The sequence below is a fragment of the Strix uralensis genome, chromosome 15, assembly GCF_047716275.1.
Source record: "Strix uralensis isolate ZFMK-TIS-50842 chromosome 15, bStrUra1, whole genome shotgun sequence".
In the NCBI taxonomy this organism is placed as follows: Eukaryota; Metazoa; Chordata; class Aves; order Strigiformes; family Strigidae; genus Strix; species Strix uralensis.
The window spans coordinates 21,581,444-21,603,492 of NC_133986.1; the positions used below are offsets into that span (position 1 = coordinate 21,581,444).

The 22,049-nt window shown below is 37.4% G+C and overlaps 1 protein-coding gene across 16 annotated transcripts in view; it reads left to right on the top strand.

The window, feature by feature from the left end:
- PPP6R3 (protein phosphatase 6 regulatory subunit 3) overlaps positions 1-22,049 on the top strand; it is a 64,312-nt gene that overhangs the window by 25,145 nt on the left and 17,118 nt on the right. For 11 of the 16 annotated variants that reach the window (XR_012630934.1, XM_074884670.1, XM_074884673.1 and 8 more), the window contains 14 exons: positions 327-559; positions 1,930-2,116; positions 2,988-3,125; positions 3,643-3,708; positions 4,059-4,171; positions 4,803-4,916; positions 5,615-5,744; positions 7,628-7,780; positions 9,754-9,903; positions 10,425-10,489; positions 12,444-12,559; positions 12,938-13,023; positions 17,566-17,652; positions 21,297-21,394. Coding sequence is in view for 15 of the 16 variants with exons in the window: in XM_074884670.1 (XP_074740771.1) it covers positions 327-559; positions 1,930-2,116; positions 2,988-3,125; positions 3,643-3,708; positions 4,059-4,171; positions 4,803-4,916; positions 5,615-5,744; positions 7,628-7,780; positions 9,754-9,903; positions 10,425-10,489; positions 12,444-12,559; positions 12,938-13,023; positions 17,566-17,652; positions 21,297-21,394 (1,736 nt within the window). In the remaining variant the exon portion in view is untranslated. The remainder of the gene's footprint in view (positions 1-326; positions 560-1,929; positions 2,117-2,987; positions 3,126-3,642; positions 3,709-4,058; positions 4,172-4,802; positions 4,917-5,614; positions 5,745-7,627; positions 7,781-9,753; positions 9,904-10,424; positions 10,490-12,443; positions 12,560-12,937; positions 13,024-17,565; positions 17,653-21,296; positions 21,395-22,049) is intronic. The other 5 variants (XM_074884680.1, XM_074884683.1, XM_074884684.1 and 2 more) reach the window with 2 other exon arrangements.

Sequence of the window (22,049 nt, forward strand, 5' to 3'; positions counted from 1 at the left end):
TTTCTTTAATGCAGATTAGCATGTTCCTTTCATGTAAGTAAAACCCTGGAGCTGCTTAACTTTATCTTTGAATGTTAGCATACTGGCTATTGCTAAAGTTACAAAAATTACTATGGAGCATTCAGTCATCTTTAATCAAGCCTGATTTTTTGTAGCTTTTGATTGTCAGCATTTACTGTTGTATCTCATTTGAGTTCTAGAATGTTTCTATGCATGCAGGTACCTTTGGGGTTAGAAGCTATGAAACACTGCTATGAAGTGTTACTGCAGATACTGCTTAAATAGATTTGTAAACTTAATGCTTTGTGTACATTCTTCTTATCCAGACCAGCATGTTTTGGAAATTTGATCTCCATTCGTCATCCCACATAGATACACTTCTAGAGAGAGAAGATGTGACACTGAAGGAATTGATGGATGAAGAGGATGTTCTGCAAGAGTGCAAGGCTCAGAATCGCAAACTTATAGAGTTTCTGCTGAAGTCAGAATGTTTGGAAGACTTAGTTTCATTTATTATCGAAGAGCCACCTCAAGACATGGATGAAAAAATTCGATATAAGTAGGAAAACTTTTGGGAGTGGGGGAGACTTGGGAAGGTGGAAAGAGGGGTAACTTCAGTTAATTTGATAGTGTGTTTTGTATCCCTGTGTGCTAGTGTGTAGTACAATATTGGTATCTTTAGAGTAAGTTTGTTTTCAAGGGGCTTTGTAGAACTTTTAAGTCATTCTAATCTTTGCGTATTTTTCAAATGGAAGGTTCTTATCCACAGATGCTTCCAAAATCAATTGCTGGCCAAAGGAGGCTTACAGAAAAAAATAGAACTCACGTGAAGAATCTTGTAATTGTGATTATTAAGAAAATAGTTTAATGAAAACCCCTATTTGGGTAGTATAGTGAAGTGCTTAGCTTTGTTTTGTCGATGATTAGTAAGATGTTTTGAAGATGCTTATTAGAAGGCTCGCAGCACACCTTGGAAGAATGTACTTAATGTCTAATTGCTGGTGTCTTCCTTTGTAAAGCTAGAGCTGTAAGAATTGGGTATGGCCATGACTTGCTAGCTTACTGAGAAGGTTCAAACTTGAAAGTCAACCTAGCAATTTGTATAAAAGCACTTCTACAATTTTTGGCCTATTTTAGAGTTGTCTATGCAGAAAGCTGCTTTTTTTCTTAAAACAGTATGTTAAAAAAAAAAAGTGAAATAAGCTGCACTCCTAGTTGCAGCACTTCATTTCTGGTAAACCAAGCTTCCTGTAAGTGTTTCTAGTAGAGTTTAAAATTGAAGTATATTTCACTTAGAAACTTTAAATGGCTGATGCTGTCAAAATTACCTTTAATGTGAGTGGGTGATAGTACTGTCAAATGCAAGAAATCACTGGTCTTGATGGCCTCTTAGTTTAATTACTCAGTGTTCTGAACTGTACTTGTGACTGTGTCATGAAGCAGTACTACCTAGTTTTGCAGGCTTTGTCAAACTTCAACTAGTTTACTGAGTTTCTACGTAATTGCAGTATATATATATATAAAAAAATCCTGAAGCTATTCCTTTTGACCTTTTTAATATAATCCCTGTTATATTAGAAAGGGGCAAACACACTACTCCCTCCCCAGTATCAGTCCAGTACTATCAGTCTGCTTAACTTCTTGTAACTGACTTTTTGCCCTTCAAAATAGTGGCTTCTGAAATGAGAGATCAGTATTTGAACAGATGGATTTAACAATAGATCTTGTCCCGTTGCTACTGAATAACAGAGTAGTCTGTTTCTTAAATGAAAGGCTGAACATGCAGTTATGTTATCTTGCAGTAGTTTGCTTTAAATAGTGCTGAACAACCCTGCTTGAAAACTCGGTTAGAAGCCTTACCAGGTTCTGAGCTGGAAGTAGGACAACTTTGAAGTATGAGTGATGGATAATTTTTTTCCTTTTCCTCAGATATCCAAACATATCATGTGAGCTGCTTACATCGGATGTCTCACAGATCAATGATAGGCTGGGGGAAGAAGAATCCTTACTTATGAAACTGTACAGCTTCCTCTTAAATGAATCTCCTTTAAACCCTTTACTGGCCAGTTTCTTCAGCAAGGTGCTAAGTATTCTTATAAGCAGAAAACCAGAACAGGTAAATATTTACAAGTTCTTCAGTTTAACAACTGCTCTAATAAAGTTGTAGTACTTGGCAATGCTGCTCTAAGACTAGACATTTGAGGGCTAGCAGCAGTCAGAAAAGAGCATTCAACTTCCTGTACTATCTGAAGACACTAACTTTTTATGCTCAGGATTAAAAAATATTTCTGGATGAGTGAGATGTATTTGACTCAGATTTGCCTGAGCTATTTGAATCATCAGTGTGTGAGTGCTTACCTTTTGGCTTAACTTAGCTCCGTATTTTATGTGTTGATATTTGCATGAATTGCTGTTAGAGGTGAAGGTAAGTGAATTGAATCGGTGGGAGTGGGTCTAATTTGGCGTGAAGAATTGTTGTAGAACAGTGTGGGAGACCTTTGGAGTCCTTGTTCAGAAATGTTGTACTCTGTGTTCACGTGGCCCAATACTGCAAACAGCTGCAATGACTGGCTCTCATACCAGAACAAATTAAGTTTGTGACTCCATTTTTTGTGACTTTAATTTAGCAAGCTCTGTATTTGTTTGTATTATGTTAAGGTTTTACTGTGTTGAGCTCTGCTCGCTAAGCAGGGATGAGAGTAATTAATGCAAAAAAGGAAAGCTGAGTGTGCATTGGATTATAAGTAGTTTATGGTCAGCAAGTTGGGCTTGAGAGGAGGCCCAAGATACACTGTACATAGTATGGATCTGCCCTGTGCCACTTCTGCTACTCTGTATGTGTGTGTTATTTTATCTTGCCTTGTACTGCAAGCTTTTAAGTGTTTCTCACTTATTTTCTCCATTTGGTAAGAGAAACTAAAACTGGTTGGTGTAATTTACTGTGTAAAATACAGATAAGCAAGTGTAAGCTTCTTCTTAATTTCTAGATTGTGGATTTTTTAAAGAGGAAACACGATTTTGTAGACCTCATTATTAAGCACATAGGGACCTCTGCTATAATGGACTTGTTGCTCAGGCTACTGACTTGCATAGAACCTCCACAGCCCCGGCAAGAGGTGTTAAATGTAAGTAAAATGTCTCAAAGGATTTTTGTCTCACATATGTGAACTGTAAGATGGCTTATCTTCTGCTGGTTTTACTAAGTTTATTTCTTAAATGTGCTGAAATTAGATGTGTGGGGTTTTTTTATTTTTTTTCCTTGGAGCTGCCAGTGCTTTTCTAGTGGAGTCACAGCACTCATGGGGACAACTTAGAACCTGAGTGGCTCATCTCTTCCACTGGTCTTTAATATATAACTTAAAACTGCCAGATGCAGTTTTAAAAATGTTTTGGACCTTACTGAACACTTTTTTTGACAACAGAAGGTTTATTTAAAAAATATGCCTAAGGCTTTCTTTTTTTATAGTTGCTCAGAAACACTAATTTTACTTTTTTCATTTTCTCTGAAGTATTGTTAGTTCTTGTTTAGAAGTATTGACAGTATGATTCATGGCAATTGTCAAATGACTACTTTTAATTTCATTACTTTTAATTTATTCACTTGGATAACATTCTTACTAACACCCACAAACACTTTTACAGTGGCTAAATGAGGAGAGAATTATCCAGCGGCTTGTGGAAATTGTGCATCCATCTCAAGATGAAGATGTAAGTATTGGTCTGACACTCTTCTGGGCCTATCTGTTCAGCAAGTTGCTGTACAACATAGTGTTAGAACTTTTAGTTTTACTGTTTTCTGCTTGCTTTTCTCAGTAAGCTGATTTCAGTATTTAAGTGTGGTCATTTGAGGGAGGGTGTGTGGGTTTTTTTTCTTGCCGAATGCCTCATAACTTTTTTTGCCTTGTTAACGTTTAGTTATGGCATAAAGCTATTACCCAAAACACATTCAGGCAAGAGAGGCTCTTGCTCAAATTGACCCTTTCACCTTTTTTACTTGAAGAATTACAGTCCAGCATGTTATTACTCTTATAGTGAAAAGCTATGTTTTTCTGTTCCAGAGGCATTCAAATGCATCACAGTCACTCTGTGAAATTATTCGTCTAAGCAGAGACCAGATGTTACAAGTACAGAACAGTTCAGAACCAGATCCACTGCTTGCAAGTCTAGAGAAGTAAGTTGTTTGCTGCATTTCTGATTTTATTTTCAGTTCATAAAAAAACACAGATTAAACTTTTGACCTTGAAAACCTCTAGGAATGGCAAACTCTGCTTTTCAGGTAAATTTTCCTGGCTACCTGTCCTCTGTCTCAAGTAACTTGGCAAATAAGCAGAGCCCACCTGGAGGACTTCCTTGGGGGGCTTTTGGCATTGCTGAAGTCAGTGGGATCAGATATGTGAAGGTCAGCTTGATGCTGCGCAGAGTATGTAAGGGAGAGTTTGGCTTTGGTCTGTTACTTGTTTTAAGTTAATCTGAGTGTGCCAGAAAAGAGTCTCCTGTATTCCCTTCTTTCTTTTGCTGGTTATACATTTAAGTTTGCGTGGCTGTTAGGGCAAGCTTAATCAGGTTTTTGATCTGATTGAAAACTCCCTTTTTGTAGTTGGTTGTCAGATCAGAAAACTAGAGCAGTAGAAGGATGGGAAAATGGCTTGGGCAGTGAGGATGGGAGTGATTGTACCTGCTAGCTTGAAATAGCTATTAGTTTTCTTTTTATTATCCTCTTATTAATTTTACAAGTATCTGCTTCTGTTAACAGCTGTATCCTGAAGTAGTGTTATATCTGATGCCAATGCTTTTCTTTTCAGACGAGAAATCATAGAGCAGCTGCTGTCTAATATTTTTCATAAAGAAAAAAATGAATCTGCAATAGTCAGTGCAATCCAAATACTATTGACCTTACTTGAGACAAGACGACAGACGTAAGTGTTCTTATTTCACTTAAATTATGCCTGCATAATTTAACTAAACTACTATTCAGCAATAGTAAGTGTCTTCCGTGTACTTATGACTGAACCATTTCTGTGGCCTGTTATAACTGGAGAAGTAAAAGGGCAAACCAAGTGCTTGCAGTTGGCATTACTACCACTGAGTGACTGGTCTTTCTGTGTTTTTTTCTAGAAGGTAGTTTAAGTGCTACTTGACAGATTGGGCTAAATATATTTCATCAATTTGTTTCTGGATACACAGAAAAGAGTAAATATGTACAGTGCAGTGAGTGGGTATTTTTAAAAAGTTACTTGGCATTTTATTACAACTTCACTTACAGAAACCGGTGAACAGATCTCTGGTATGTTCAGCTTGTTTATGTTCTTCAGGGTAGATGAGTGAAGCTCTCTATCTGCCTCAAAAGAGGAAATAGAACAGCTGTAATCTTTAATCTCAAAACCATATTTGAGATTTCAAGCACAATAAACCTAAAAATACTAGGGCTGGTGTTTGGAAAAAATCTTGTTCAACCATTACTTCACACTTAATTTATATTTGTAACCTTATGTTTTTACTTGGCTCTTTGTTCTTTTCACTTGCCTTCAGAACTGTGACACTCTCAAAACAATACCTTAAAGATATTTTACCACTAGTTTTGATACTAATTACTAGATTTTGCTTGTGTGTTTAGATTTGAAGGCCATATAGAGATCTGTCCTCCAGGCATGAGCAATTCAACATACTCAGTCAACAAAAGTGTTTTAGAAGCCATAAAAGCACGACTTTCATCCTTCCATGAACTCCTACTTGAGCCTCCAAAAGTAAGTGAAACCTTATGTTACCAAACTAATTGAAACAAGACTGTCACTGTGTGACTATTTTAGTCAGGTTATAATAACAAACAAAACCCAGTTTGACAACTTACGGGCAACTGCCCAGGCTTCTCTCCAGCCTGTTGTGAACTTTGCTATTCATTATTGTTGCCCCTGAGCCAATGTGTCATGCTAATTGATACGCTTTTCCAGCTTAAACTTTGTTTAATTGGCAGAATAGCCTTGAAGCAATTGCTTCTTTCTGAAAGCAATGAAAAGAGATTTGCTATATATTCTCAAGATGGGTCCTGTTTTCTGCTTGGAAATCCTACCCGGATAGGAAACACAGACTGTGGATGCTTCAGTTGTTTGGAACTCTGGCATGGCCCACATGAGGCCTGCACAGTTTCTCTAGACTTGCCCAGGACCCAAGTAGACCAGCTCCATGGCATGCACCCTGCACTCCAGGCGTGTTCAATTCTTTGGGCTTTTTAACTGATTTAAGCAACTTATCGATGTCATGCTATTGCAAAAGATAAATACGAGATGTATAGCTAGGGGCTTTACTTATGATCCATTTATATTTTTCGACTCAGGCTTTCACTGTCAGAATTTCAGGTAGACCGCTGCACCTTGAACTGGGTGCCACAGTCCGTAAGAGAGAAGGCCCTATGGGCCAAAGTGAAAGTAAAGACTGGAGGTGTATAAAATACCAGACTGGGAGAGGGGCTGTCAGGGTAGTGTTAAAGTTTTAATTTAGCTTGGAGAAGATGAGACCTCAAGACTTCCAAATGCAGAAGAAGTAATAAAATGCAAAGAAACTGTCTTATCTTTATTGCAACAACATGGCAAGATAAAAGTAGATGCAGGCTCACATAAAATACTTGTTTATTTTCTGATGGTTGGACACACTTAGCATTTGAATAAGTCATCTAGTGAAGTTACTGAATTGGTTGCTCATTTTGAGCACTAGTTAAATGAGCATCCTTAGATTTTTGCCTTCTGTGAGGAACAGACTAAATGAACTAGCAGGATGTCAGTCATCTTTTTTCTGATGGAGGGGTGGCGCTGGTTAGGCAGAAATGGCGTCCGGTGTTACAGAAGGCAATAGTGGTCTTGTCGAAATGTGTTTGTGCCTGAAGATAGGAAAACACTTTCATTACCAAGTCCCCTGCTCATTGCATATTTGCTACTGGATTTTTAGCTCTTACGGTAGCTAATACCAGGTTTTTCTCACTGGCTGGCACTTAGCTGTATGCCAACAATTCTGTTTTGTCAGCCAGCTAAAATGTCAATTTAAGAACCATGAAGCTTACAGCTGTAGTACAAGAACCCGTTAGTGTATCGAAAGAGATTCTTGCTGCGTTGGAAGTCCTTCAAAGACCACAGATGGAGCTTGTTTTGTGTGTGGTATTAGAATAAGACACCAGAGAAACTTGTTGCTTAATGAAATTGTTTTCAAGTACATGAAGTTAGGGTTGTGGAGGCATTGTAATGTATTTAGAGACTGTCCACCTAGCCGTTTGGTGTGTATTGTAGCAGTGTAGACTATAGCTGTACATGTATTAACCAGTGAGAAGCAATTCCTAGGAAGTTTCTCCTAATTCCTTTCAAGGCTGGGTAGAATACCTCTACTTTCAGATCCTGTCTGTAGTTAACAAACAACTTTTACAATATCATTGGTTTCATGTGGCTGTTCTTAGTGCTTCTTGTCTATGGAGTTAAAATATGCTCTAGTGTTCAGAACTAAAAACTGTTTTTCTGCAGAATGAAGGTAAGACTGTTGCTCAAGGACTGATTGTATATATTTTTAAGGACTATGTCATTATGCGCAGTGGTGAGATGCCTTTTAATAGATATGTTAATGGGTTTTGTGTATGTACCTTTTTCAGAAAAGTGTCATGAAGACAACCTGGGGTGTGTTGGATCCACCTGTGGGAAACACGCGTTTAAATGTGATTAGATTAATATCTAGCCTTTTGCAGGCTAATACAAGCAGTGTGAATCAGGAGCTTATAGAGCTTAACAGCATAGGAGTAATACTGGTAAGAACTTTATGCTGCCACCTCTCTTTTTATGGGTTGCTATTAAGATCTTATCTGCAGTGACAGAAAAACCCAGACAATTTGTAGTGTATTTTCCAGCGTAACTTTTTAACCTGTCTGTGTTGTGGCTTCTGTTGCACTGTTTAAGAACTTTTAATATTGGACTTTACTCTTAAATTTATCTGTCTGAAATCAGTGTTCTCCTCTGATCACTTGAATGGCTCTTAATTCTTTACACCTTCATAAACATATGAAGTGGTTTTCTTAAGCTTATTTTTTTCATCTGTATGTTCTTAAGTTTTCAGCCATGTTCGAGGCTTCCCTGCTGTTTTCTTTCTTTTCCTAAGTCGTTCCCTCAAAACCCTTTTTCCTCTCTTAATAATACATGGCACACCAAATGGTATCTCAGCACTGTCCTGTAAAGGGACAGTTACTCTTGGTAGCTCATACACTTTCAAAGATCTGAAAGCAAGATGTTGCACAACAGACTTACAGTTGGTTAGCCAAAAGTGAGTCGGTGAGTTAATGTGGAATGTGTACTTTGAGTACTTCCTACCTCATATTTCAACTATAGCAGGATATATTCTTTGTGTTTAGGTTGACCAAAAATTTCTGTTGTTGGTATCAGTTAAATAACTAGCAAAACATGCTAGAACTTATACTACAGTTTCTGAATACAATATGTAGACTTCTGCTTCTAAGCAGGCAGTTGCAAACTTGGTGTAAATAGTTTCTCTGCCACAAATTGGTTTAATTTAAAATCCTTTTTCCTTCAACTAATTAATACAGATATGTTTGTAATGTTTTCGTACCAATTTCTCTGCACAACGTGGGTTTGCAGACAGGTGCCAACTTGTATACAAATGGCTCACTTCACTGTAACTGAAGTTTTTCCTAGATGCGTTGTCTGAGGACAACTTGCATGTTCCTATAAGTAGATTATCATGTAAACCAAATTCAGTGAGGTTTGAATATGCTTTTCTGTTGCAGGTGTTACATAAGGAAAAAAGTAATTAAGCCATATAAACTTCACATGCTGAAACAACACATGCTTTACTATGCAGACTTGACTGTTAGGAAAAGTAATTGGTTCCAGTAGCATATCTTTATGGGAGGATGCCGTTAGTTTAGGACGGCTGCAGGAAAATTGGAGATCTCTTCACCTGTATTTTGAATGAGACTTCAGTTGGTTAGTACTGTTCCAATCAGTGCACATATCTCCACAACTAATTTCATTTTACCAGTGACAGCAATCACTTGGGTTTTATGGTAAGAAGTAGTCTAAAATAACTGGACATAGAGCTTGAACGAATCTTTCCTATGCTAAGAGGAAAATGTGGAGAACCAGGAACATGACTAAATGAGCACTGATTATGGTATCTCAACCTCAGTATTTGTCCATCTTGTGTAAGGTGCTTAATAATCTTGCACTGCATCTAGATTATCGGAGGTAGCCTTCTGTAATAGAAGAATAAAATTAGATGACAGCTTCAAAACAGCTAGATACGAATTTGTAAGGAGTCTCACTGAAGTGAGGAGCACATTAAACTGTTGTAGATGCTAGGAGGTTAAACTTGAAGAAAAATCTGTCAAGGTCTACTAAGGTTATAAATAACAACTCTGATTCTGGGAGTCTCTGGGTTGCAGCTAGCAGAAAGAATGTAAGTGGGGAGTGTCATTCTTCCCTGTCTTTGTTCTCTGAAAGTGCATTATTGGTTACCCTCAGGATAAATCCAGTTACAGTTGAGTTTTTGTTCTGATCCAGTATGATAGTCCTTGTGTTCAGATAATAGCAAGCACAAGAATTGACTTTTTTGTAGGTCACAAATTTTCTCTTGCACAATAATACTTATTGTGAAACTTAAATAATTTGCTCCAGTGTAGTCATTTAAATGACTTGCTGGGGTGAGACTGCTGGTTATGTTTAATGAAAAGACTTTGGTTTATGTAAACCTTGTGAATTTGTATTGCAGGACATGTTCTTTAAGTATACATGGAATAACTTTTTGCATACTCAAGTAGAAATCTGTATTGCATTGATTCTTGCAAGTCCTCTTGAAAGCACAGAAAATGGCACAATTACAGATCAGGATTCCACTGGGGACAATCTCTTACTGAAACATGTAAGTTGTGTTTTTTTGGGAATCTCTTGAATTTTCCTGTCTCCAGGCTATTGTAGCAGTTACTTTTACATAAAATATGCCCCAATTTTACTTTATATATAGAATGACCAGGAATATTTTTCTGTTTTTTCTTAAAATGTCAGTTCAGGGTGTTTAAACCTGAAAGTACCACCGTAGATTCCTGCTGCCCCGAAGTGAGCATGTGTGCAGAGCTGCAAGTATTTATTTTCTTGAAGGAGAAGTTCCTCTTATTTTTAGTAATTAAAATTGTTATTTCAGTAGCTTTATGCTATTACAACTCAGCATCTATAAAGAGAAATAGAATTAATGTAGATTTAGCTTTTAGGTTTCTGGCTGGGATAGGACTGCTGCTTCTGAACTTTAAACCCTTTAATGAAAGTGTTTATCCTGAACCTGAAATCAGTTGTCTTGTAAGACTTTAGAATTTGTTAAAATCAACTGTAAAATGCATAATAGTGTTCCACTTCACTGCTGCTAAGTACATTTTGCTTTTTTGATAGCTCTTCCTTAAGTGCCAATTAATAGAACGAATACTTGAAGCATGGGACATGAATGAGAAGAAACAGTGAGTAACTAGTTTTCTCATTGCCTGCAACTGTCTACATAAGACTTGAATTGTGAAATGTATCTAGGACCAATTCATAAGTGATCTGGCCAGTTCTAAAAACACTTGTATGTTAATATTGGGATTAAAGCCTTCTCTCATACCACTTTTTGGTAGCATTCTAATGCTTTTTCCCATGACCATTTGAGAATACCAGTTTGTCATTCTTGCCATATATAAGATATTACTATGATCTTTAAAGTCCACCCATCTTCAAGTACAGAATCATACCGTAAGTTCTGAGAGGACAGGAAATACTTGTCTCCAGTGAGCAACTGGAAATTATTTATGACTTTGAGCAGTGAAAGCCAAGTCCTGAGCAATGGAATACCTTCTAAAAGTATGTGTTTGTGAAAGGATGGAGGTTTCAAGTAGCTAACATTGTCTGACACTGTGTTCGTAGCAGGAGGAAAAAAACCACTCAGTCTTCACCTGAGGTGGTAAAACAGTGCTCTGAAGGCTCATAAGTTTGGCTCTGGAGATACCGAACAGTAAATGTTAGCTCTGACTTGTCGAAACACTGAATTAGTTGACTGGGATAGTGTTGCTGGTTTGGTGTATTACTTGAGACAGTTTTACTCCCCAAAACACTTCTGTTCCTGTTTGATGTGAATCAGGTAGTAAACACATGGCTAATGCAACTGACCTGAAAATAAGGATGTTGAAGTAGGTGAAGAGGGTGATACAAAGAAAGGGAGTGTGACTTTATCTGTAGAAAACATGCTCTCCCAAATGTTTTCTATTTTATATCGTATTCCCCTGAGGTTATAGAGAACTGCCAACTTTATCAGCAATCAGACTCATAGGAGAGAAGTATGGGAGGCTATTTCCATAGATCCAAGCTGAAACTATTCTTTGGTTGGATAAGAATTTTCTTGATCCAGTGCTTACCATGTGGGTGAATTAAATAGTCTCCTGTTTGCAAATACTACTGCAGAAAATTTTGTAAACCTCAGATTGTGCTTTTATCTGGAGAGAATTTATTTTTATTTGTGAGAAACGAGCAGACTGTTGTAAGTAATTCACCCCTTTATGCAATTTTGTACAGGTGTGACTCCAAATATAAAAGATAAGTCTTAAAGATAATCTAAAGGTATTTTTAGTTTAGCTGCTTCAGGAATCTTTTTAATGCTTTTGTATTCTGTCACTTAATGTTATTTTGAGCAGCTGTAGAAGCTTGAGGGTGACTGCTTTCTGCTGTTAAAAATCTGACATAGTAAAAAGCTGTTTGATTTACTGGGATTAATAAGCATTTGCTAACTAGTCTTTTTGCCTGAGCAATGCCAAGTCAGTCCACTGTGGCAAATACAAGTGCTCTTTATGGCATATCCTGTATTAGAAGTGATAACCTTTGCCATCATCACATGCTGCTTGTTTTGAATGTACTTGTTACCTAAGCAGTCGTGGAAGTAAGACGGGAACCTCTCAATTTTTTCCTGTAAACAGTGTGATACAGTTTCATTCATGACATCTTCCATTGACATAACATAATTTCAGTGACCTCGTGTTAGATGATGATGGTGGAAAATCAAGTAATGTGATTTGTATTTGCATAACATAAGCTACTTCCCAAACTGCTGTCACGTTACAGAGATTTCAGTCAAGTTCATGGGAGGTTTGTCTAGCCAACTGAGTGGGTCTGTCTTGATTATTTTTTTTTTTTCCATTTAAAAAAGCACAAAACCTTGAAAAGCTGGCACAGCAAATATCTTTGGCTTGCAGCTAAATGCTAGAAATTCAGTCCAAGTTGGCTCTCACTTTAGCTTTTTGGTCACACCTTTGGTTTTAGGATGCAACTCTTCTGCTTAAGAATCGCTACGCTATTTGTCTTGACTCTGGTGGAGTGCCTTGTAATAAAATATAGTAACACGGTTGCTCTGAGTGTGGGCAGTTGAATTCCCTTTGTCTCTTGCAGGGCTGAAGGAGGAAGACGACATGGCTATATGGGTCATCTGACAAGGATAGCAAACTGTATTGTGCATAGTACAGATAAGGGGCCAAACAGTACACTAGTCCAACAGCTCATTAAAGGTAATGTTAATGGTCTTAAGCTTGTCGTCATGGCTTTCGTTACTCATTCCCTCAAAATTTGATCAAACTTAAAAGGCAATGGTTGGATAAGAGAAGAAAATATAGATTACTTCTGACACATTCAATTTAAAACCAGCCATCCTTAAACATAGGCTTAAGTCTTTTTTCCAAACAGTATCAAAGCTCCCTGAAATAAAGTGAAGAGATGCCGACCTGCCTAATTTGGACTTGTTTGCTAGGTGGAGTAATCCTTATGGATTTAGGAGGATGTCTATGTTCTTTGTAGTATATCTGATAGAGCAGAAGAGACCAATTAAAAATTAAGTGATGCTCTGTTGTCAGTAGTATTGAATTGGGTTTTTTCTGTTTCTACACTAGAGCTTCCAGAGGAGGTCAGAGAGCGATGGGAGACATTCTGCACAAGCTCTTTAGGAGAAACTAACAAGAGGAATACAGTGGACCTGGTAAGTAGTGATGGGTAAGGTATCAAAATTGCTGCTGTTTACTTGGGCCCCAGTTTATTTTTGTCAGCAGCACAACCAGTCTTCGCAGCTACCATGTACTTGTGTCAACAAGTAGCTCTAGGTGCTGAGCTATGGAACTGATAATTCTTTAGTTTAATTTTCAACTAAAGCCATATCATTAATATTTTGTATGGAAATCTTGCAGTGGCTCAGTTTGTATAGCTCATCCCAGACAATTGTCAAGGAGGAAGATTTCTTTACAGCTTCAAGTTAGCGTCCTTGAAAGCTCCTGTCTGCTTGAAGAGTACAAACTAAAGCTGCAGGAGCTGGTATTAATTGATTTATCTACACTATGTAAATGAGCCTATGCAAGTTTAATGGGAAAACTCTGCCTGCATCTCGCTGCGTGTGTTACTGACCTTGCTTAAGTCAAATGAGTTTGCATACTGTTGTTGTGCATCTGTTATTTCTTCTGCAACAGCAGTAGTGATTATACTTCTTTCTGAAAGTTAAACTTAAGTAGAAGTGTGAAGAGCTTTTATGTAATCATGTTAAACATACATTTTAAGAATAATCATTTGGAGACTTTAATAAGCAGAGGCTGTTTCCAATGTCAACAGACCAATTAATGAATTTTAATATACCTCGCTTCTTCAGGAATGCAATGCTTTGCACGTGGCTTCATTAACTTTTGCTGGTGCTATGTGAATTGGGCTATAAGACTTAAATTTGGTATTTCAACATAATATAGCAACTGGAACATAATGGTAACGTCATGTGTGTGGCAATAGAAGCAATAGGAAATTCATCTGAAACTCTGCAACTTGTGGACAGGACCAAATGATGTACAGATGGTATTTCTTGCATGAGCCTCTGAATGCAAAGAAGTTCATGGTGCTTGTAGAATGGAATTTTTCCATTATTAGAAACTACTTCTTGGTCAAGGCGAAGAGAAGAGTCATCTAAAGAGGCAGAATTTTAAGCTGATTTATAATTAACGACATTTTGATTAGCTCTTTCGATATGTAATCGTTTACTTGGATGTACTTGATCTAACAACAGTGAAATATTATTTAAAACATATCTCCAAACTCCACAGTATTCAGTTGAATAGAAATACGAAGCAACAAAACAAATTCTTGTATCTAAAATGCCATCTGGAAAATACTGTGTCTGGATTTCTAAAGTTATAGGCTTTGTTTCTCCTTGCATGATCAATTTTCATGAGCTTTGGATTAGCATTTAGTTCAAAGATAAGCAGTAATGGACAGTACAGTGTGGTGCAGGAGATATTAAAAGACAGATCTCATAGAAAACTCAGCTTGTTTTTACTGACTCAGGTTTAAGTTGTGGTTATTGAAAGCACAGCCCCACAGTATTTCTTTACAGTCATACCGTTCCCCAGTATCCTACTTTTGATCTGTGTTTTGGTCTCTATAGACCTGTCCTTTCCATCTATAAACCTGGACGATTTGGCATGTGTTTGAGCTCTTCTGTAAGTTGATGAAAGCATCCTGGGGTAAAACAACAGCTGTCAGAACTAATGTTTATACCTGAAAAGTTATATACCTGATTTAAAGTGTGGATTTTCAGTGTCCCCAGAGCAAGATCTTAAGCACACCTTCCTTAATTTTTGTATGGATTAGCCTTATACCTACTGCTGGGTAGATGAGTAGACTTACTTGGTTCAGGGTTTTCCTGTCCTACGCAAGCTGTTGAGCAGAATCTAGTCATGGTATATGATATAATAGTTAAGCACGTAGTTCCTGACCTGAATGACAGAACTGTGGTTTACTGTTATACTTGATCATCTTCAGTCAATTTACTGGATTTACTATGCTCAGATGGTCTGAGCTTTATATGTATGCATACTGTTATGATGTGAAGTTCATTTAAAGATATGTAAATAGGTTAGCTGTGTGAAGGCTATGGAGAGAACTGCTCTGTGAGTACTTTCAATGCCTCAGGCATTTTGTGCTCAGAGCGCTCTGTTGCTATAGTGGAACCAAGGTGTGTAGTCCTGGGGTCCCATGTGTAACGAACTGCTTGTGCAGCCATGAGCTTCTTTTCAGTTGTTTTACATCAGGGATGTTGATTGTGAATCTATCAACACTTTATCCCTTCCGTTCTCTTTCTCCCTCTGTAGGCTTTTCTGTCTTTCTAACAAGTTCTTGTTACGTTTTCTAAAACAAAAATAACTGCGGGCTTAGAAGTGACTGTGTAGCAGAACTATCTCAGAATTTACCCCAAACACTTTACAGGAAGCTTATTTTTCTTGTTCTACTGCTAATTGTCCTCATAGGAGGTAGGCAGTACTTTGCTAAGCTTATCTACTTACGCTTACCATGCTGAAGATTCAACAAATGTGGAGTAATTGTTCATTTTCTCTTTAGACAAGGTGTGGTGGTACAGTGAAGAATGCTATACAATTTGTAATACTAGGTTTGTACAAGAGACTCTGTATAACTTCAGAAGTGTCTCTTTATGGCATCCTTCCAACATGAGTCATGATTTTGAATGTTTGTGGGATATACTTAAAGACTAGGTGAGGAGAATATACCTCCCTTAAGCCTAAAAAGTCTACAGGACAAATTGTTCATGGCTGCCTTAAAAATCACCATATAGTTCGTTTCTCTTAAGGAAGATCCCTCTCAATATTACCAGGAAACGAGGAGAAAAAATGTCACACATTAGAATGAATTATTTGTGAAAAGTGCCTGTTCTGTGTGTTAGTGTTAGAAAGCAACTGGTCTGAACAGTGAGGAAACGAATTGCTGGAATTTGCAGTGGTCATTCCTACTCCCTTCCCTGGCATAATTCTGCCTTTTATTTCTTAGGGTGGAGTAATGCTAATTTCTTCTTTCAGGTTTATACTTTTACTACAGCAGCTGTCAGAAAGCAAGAGAAGTAACTCATGTATCTTTAGGCCTTATGTCCTGGTGGTTCCCAGAGGGAGAGTTTGGAGAAGACACTTATGTCTGTCTAAGAGTCCTGAGCTTGTTTCTGTTACAGCAGTAAGGGCAGGATTTCTACTGGGGATTAATGTGTGTGTTAGTAGTAACTAAAACTAAATAAACAACTTCTTGGTTTTGGGTATCTCTTCCCCCAACAAGTTGCAGTTGTAGAAGGAGTAGGTGTATTAACTTCTGTCCTCTCAAAATGTGCCTACGTGAGGGGGGCAGTATCAAGGGCGACTCAGGTCGTGATACGGAATGCCATGTGATTACCTTGAAGTGTGCAGGCTTTGCAAGAACATTGATATAACAGCTCTTCTCCAGACACGACAAGCCCAGAGATCTTTTGGTGCATTACTATTCTTCCTACTTATTGACAGTCTTAGTGTTGACAGATCAGGTTTCCTTCAGGAATTCACTAACTTGAAGTCAGGGTATCTCTAGTATGCAGATTGCAGTGCAGGGCTGAATGGTAGATGTGCAAGAATAAAGCACTCTCACTTTTTTTTTAATAATTGTTATACTACCAGAGGAAAAAGCATAAAAGCACAATATACTTCAGGTAACAACTTTCTTCATTATCTCTTGCACATGTGTCCTGACTGTAGCATTGTCCTGTGATATTTGTGGCAGCATAGAAAGGTGTTTGTCTTGTCTGAAACCTTGTATGTGTTTCAGTACACCTTTTGTACAGACTTGTATTTTCTTGAAAAAATGAAAAGAATCCATGAACCACTTGACTTCACTTGGGAATCTGTAACATGAAGTTCTAGGAGTGTGTAGAACAATGCAGTATATTATAGTGCAGTATAAAGTTTGTCATCTGTAGATTGACTTTATACTAGTGATCCTTCATGGAAGATGTAGTCTTAGGGTCAGCTGTCACTACTGTTACTTTAGCTAATTGCTGTCCCAGCTGAAATTACTTTTGGAGTGCTGTTCTGATTGAAGATAAGTATTTCAAAGAACATGTTGCTTAGTTTGTTCAGTGACAGTACTATCTATTCCCACTAGTTATATGTCAGATCATCAAAAGAAATCTATTTTTTTCAAGGGTAGGATTTAAAACAGCAGTTGCTGTGGCAACAACTGCATTTGTGTCTGCAACTACATGTTGGTTACAGATTTCTGAAATTTAATTCTTTTGTCTTTGTAAATACTGTAGATACCCAAGACAGTTTCCCTTTGATTTTTATCTATTTTACATATAGGAAAGAAGGAGGATCTCTGTGTGTATTTTGGTGACTGCTAATTCACTGGCTGTTCAATATATTTCATGCTGTACAAAGACAAGATGCAAGTTTTCTCTCATTTTGGTTTAGATAGCTGTCAGCTCTAGGACTGGCTTTTTTATGTTAAATAGTCATTCTGAAGTAGTCAAAAGCTTTGGCTTTCTTTGGGGTATCTAATATTTATATATGTGTTAATGCTATTGAAACATTTCAGGGATTGTTTATGTGGTATAGCAGTTGGAAAAACTGAAAATAATTCAGTTTCTTGTTTTGAAATGGAACTGAAGATTCAGCCAGATAGTGTGAGTATACTTGAGTAGCTGTGCTAGACTAAAGGACTCAATTCCTTTGTATAGGTTACTACCTGCCACATTCATTCTTCCAGTGATGATGAAATTGACTTTAAAGAAACTGGTTTCTCACAGGATTCCTCTTTGCAGCAGGTGAGTTGAATTCTTTTAAAGGCATGGGTTGCTCTTTCTGTAAAAATAAGTAATCTTTAAAAAGCAGTGGAACTTGTATTTTTGACCACAAGCAAATCCAAATCTAGGAAGTTTAAAATAAAACTTGGACATGTGCATGCCCCCAGCTGTGTCTTATCAAACTCAGGGGTATGGTTTTTAACACAAGTCACAGCATCTTGGTGTGCCTTCCAGTTTTTAGTCTTTGACCACGCTGCGTATGCAGATCTCTACCCATTATGCCTAAGAACACATTTGATATGCCAGCTCTCTGGCTAAGTTGAACGCAGTTTCTGTGTTAAGTTTTTACTAGATGTACACGTTTGAAATGGTGGCTTCTAATTGTGTTTTCTGGCAAATGTAAATTGCTATGAAAGCAAGTATAGGTTTCTGTTTGGTTTTGCTAATTAATAGATATGTTTTTTTAAATGTTGACCTTTAGTTTGATGAGGAAACAAGGAGGGTTGGCTATTTGTTGTCACAAGCTTTTAGTTTTTGGCAAAATGTTGAACTCTGCAGCTGTCAAACAATATAAATGAAGAGCTAAGTATGCTCCAGTGACAGGTTGTATCTAGCAGCTCGCATGTTTAGCTTTATAGACCCTTGATACCTGACAAGTGTACATAGCCAGATCTTCCTGAACTAAATTTCCAATGAACTTGAACACTTATTTTTAAATCTAGTATATGCTTTTGACAACTCATTTGTGAGTGTTTCAAATATGATTATTTATTATTTGGTTTAATGAAAAAAATTGAGAACACCTAGGGAATTTTCATATCAGCCAGCCTAAAAGCTTAAGTCAAAACTGTGTCCACCTTGAAGTGTTAATGCTTTCATAGCTGACTAATTGATAATGATACAGTGTTTAATATGGTTATGGTATTAGAGTATTTTTGGTGATGAGTGATGATGGAGAACATTGGTGCCATTATGATGAAGGACAGCATTTCTGTAATAGTACTGTCCCATCTCAAATATACATCTCTTTCAATTCTTTCACTGCCAGTGGAAGAGTGGGAGCTGTGCAGCACAAGACTGCTGATAAATTCCTTACACAGAACACATTACTTAATCTGGTTTATTAACCCAAATCTTTCAGCTCGCCCTAACAGCTATGTAGTAACTACCTAGCCTAAGACTGGCTTTGGTACTTTCTGCATCTTACTATAGTTTTTATAAAAAGTAATTGCTTGTCTAAGTTTGAATTGTGGGTGGTGGCTCACCATTTATTTAAGAATCTGATGTATTTTTATCTGATGCAGTGATTTTTGTGCATGTAAGGTGCACCTGACGACTATAAACTGTAGCAGCTCTAGTGAGAAAGTAAGATCTTCAAATATCTCTGTGCTTTTCATGCATCTTCTTAGCGACCTGCTGTGCCTAAGCAATCCCAGCAGTTCCAGCTAGTTAATCTGGAGAAATGCAGACGGTCCAGTGCTGTTTCAAGTTTTTCACCATTTTCTTAATCTTTTTTTTTTTTCTAAGTTAATTAAATATTTCTAGACTGACCCAGTGAGGAAAGCATGATATTAGACATGATACTAGACATTGATGGGAAATGCGTTGAAATTACCTAAAGCATTCTTCAGCTGCATGAATTAGTTCATAAAGATGCCTCTGGCTTCAGCTAGAATACCCAGGCCTAGATCAGTAGTTAAAGGGAGAAACAGAAGGGAATTTCCAAAATTGAAGTGGACTCATTAGGAATTGGATAAGGGAGGAAAATATGAAGAAACCTATTGATCTTCGGTTTATTTTCATCAAATTGAACTTCTGCCTGTGCAGAACTACATTTGCTATGACTCCTTCTGGCATCCAAATCTAGTTTGATATTGTTTTCTTCTAATGAAGACCCTTTGCTCCAGAAGGGAAGGTTTCTTTTTTTCCCCCCTTTTTACTCACAAACACTTTTTCTGTAAGTTTCTGAATAACACTTCAAAACTGACATCTTTGAAGAAGTGTTCCATCACCTAGTTCTGGGTTGTAAAGTTTCTCATGACAGCAGTGTTTAATGTGCTGTCTTGCTGTGGCTCTGGAAACTTTTATTCCAGGAAATCATTGTTGTTCTGTTCTCCACCAACTTAGTACCACTTTTTGTCTCTCTTAAGCATACTGAAAATATATTAGAGAAAAGGCTAGAACTGCCTAGGGTCTGAGATACACTAGCAGTTTATAACTGTATTTTGTATACTTGTTATAGACAATTTTGATGTAGTGATAAGATTTCACATTAGTTTCATAACTAGCTGATGCCATAAACCTCGTCTTAATTTTCTGTTTATCCTGGTGAGTGGTGCTCTTAGTGGTTGCACCTTTTGTAAAACAACAAGTCTGTTGAACTCCTTTATTTTTTTTAATTTCCCCTGGAGGTAATCACTAATGTGTGCTTTTTAATATCTGTAACAGTGAAAATACTTTACTGGAAAGGCAAGCTCAGTAACTGATGTGAAGCAGAGTATTTTATAGGGAGGACAGTCAGTAATTGATTGTCCAGCAGTGTAATATTGCGACACTAATTGTGTTCGTATCAAATCCTGAAGTTTTAAGAACTATCAGATTTTTAAATTTAGGATCAAAATGTAAGAGTTCTTGCTTTGGCCTGGCTTAGCATAGTGACCCTACCCTATGAAATATGAGGGTTTTTCAGACCCACTCCTAGCCCTCATAGGATCTTTGCTGTATATCTCATTCTTCTGTATCTCCTTTCTTCTTCCTCCAGTCTTCATAATGCCTTAATCCAAACTTGCTTTTTTTTTGACCATTCTCTTGTTTTCTTTCCATATTCACTTTGTTCAGCGTTACCACCTTCTTCAAAGGTTTTGCCTGTGTACTGGGTCCCTTTAGCTACCTGGGCAAGAAACCGAGAGTTGATGTGACAGCTGTATTTTCTAGAATATCTTAGCAATGGCTGACTTTACACATTGAAATAACACTATTAAAAGTTCCTAGAGAATGTGTGATAATTTAGTCGTGGGAAATAAGGGACAAAAGCTATTGTTATGGATGGGAGAAAATGCCCATGTGTACCTTAATGTGGATATACCCATCTGCTGGCAGCTGACACTGGCATCTTTATTTAAAAAAAAAAAAAAAGCACAGTTGAGTCAGTGGCCCTGCATTGCAATGTAAAATGTTCAGTAGTTTTCTTCTTGTAGGTATTGAATATATGCTGCTAGTGTGTGTGCCTGAGACTGATATTTCTAGTGATCACTACATGATAAATATGCAACTGTGCTTGTGTCCGTACCTAATGTACTTTTCTGGTTCTTACAGTTTATAAATTCATGTCATTTTGAACAAAGACAACTTTTTATCTAGTATACTGTGTTGTTTCACTGGGTTTTTTGGGGTGCATTTTGAAAGGTGCTGATTAACATATGGTTAAAGTAGAGATTTAACTTCCTTATTGAGAGCTGCTATTACTTGGCTTTCAAGTCAGTAACTGTAAGCAGGTGTGCACTCAGCGTTACCATTTAAAAATTCAACAGTTAAGACAAATCCTTTTCCTGTCTTTTTATGTGTAGATTAGGGAGACTTTTATTTCTTTGGAGCAAAATGGGCAAATAGGATTTAGAGTATTATTAGAATCATTATATCACTGTCGTTGGTCCTGGGGTTGCCAGGCCTTTTCTGATTATCAGATGCAACAAATGACGTCCAATTTTATTGACCAGTTTGGCTTCAACGATGAGAAGTTTGCTGATCAAGATGACATCGGCAAGTGAGTATAATGTTACACTGGCTTTGACTATAGTCTCGGGAATTTCCTTTCTTATTGTGTATTTGTCTGTGGTTTTGCTGATGATAAAGACAAGCCTTTACTAATGCAAGGCAGTTGCCAATCAGTTCTGTCTTTTTGTACTAGCTGTGTGTATTGATAGAAGCCTCCCTGAATGGTTTAGAGAGGAAAGCAAAGCTTATCTTCTGTTTCTGGTGTCCTGGCTGTACCAACATGAGAACACAGTGCTTGTGAATAAACAACTAAATTATAACTCTGCTTTTGAGAGCTGTGTCTGTCCAGTGACATGGCATTGCTGGGGGCACTTCCACTTTCTCTGTGCCTCAAAGTGGTGGGTTTTTTTTGGTTTTTTTTCCCCTGCTGAATCTATGTACCAGACCAGATGAATAGCTTTACTCTTAATTTTTCCTGGAAAAGAAACACATCCGTGAGTGCAGGGGACAGTAAGAGAGGGAATTGTAAATTTACCTTTGTTTGCAAGGTCAAGGCAGTTAAGACTCCCTATAAATAGGGCAAGTGATGAGGAAATGAGAACAGTCTTGGTCAGGTGAAAAAAAAAAAACCCACCACAACAAAAACACCCAACACAAAAACTGTTCTCTTTCTTCAGTTCTAATTAAACTGATGCTATAACAGG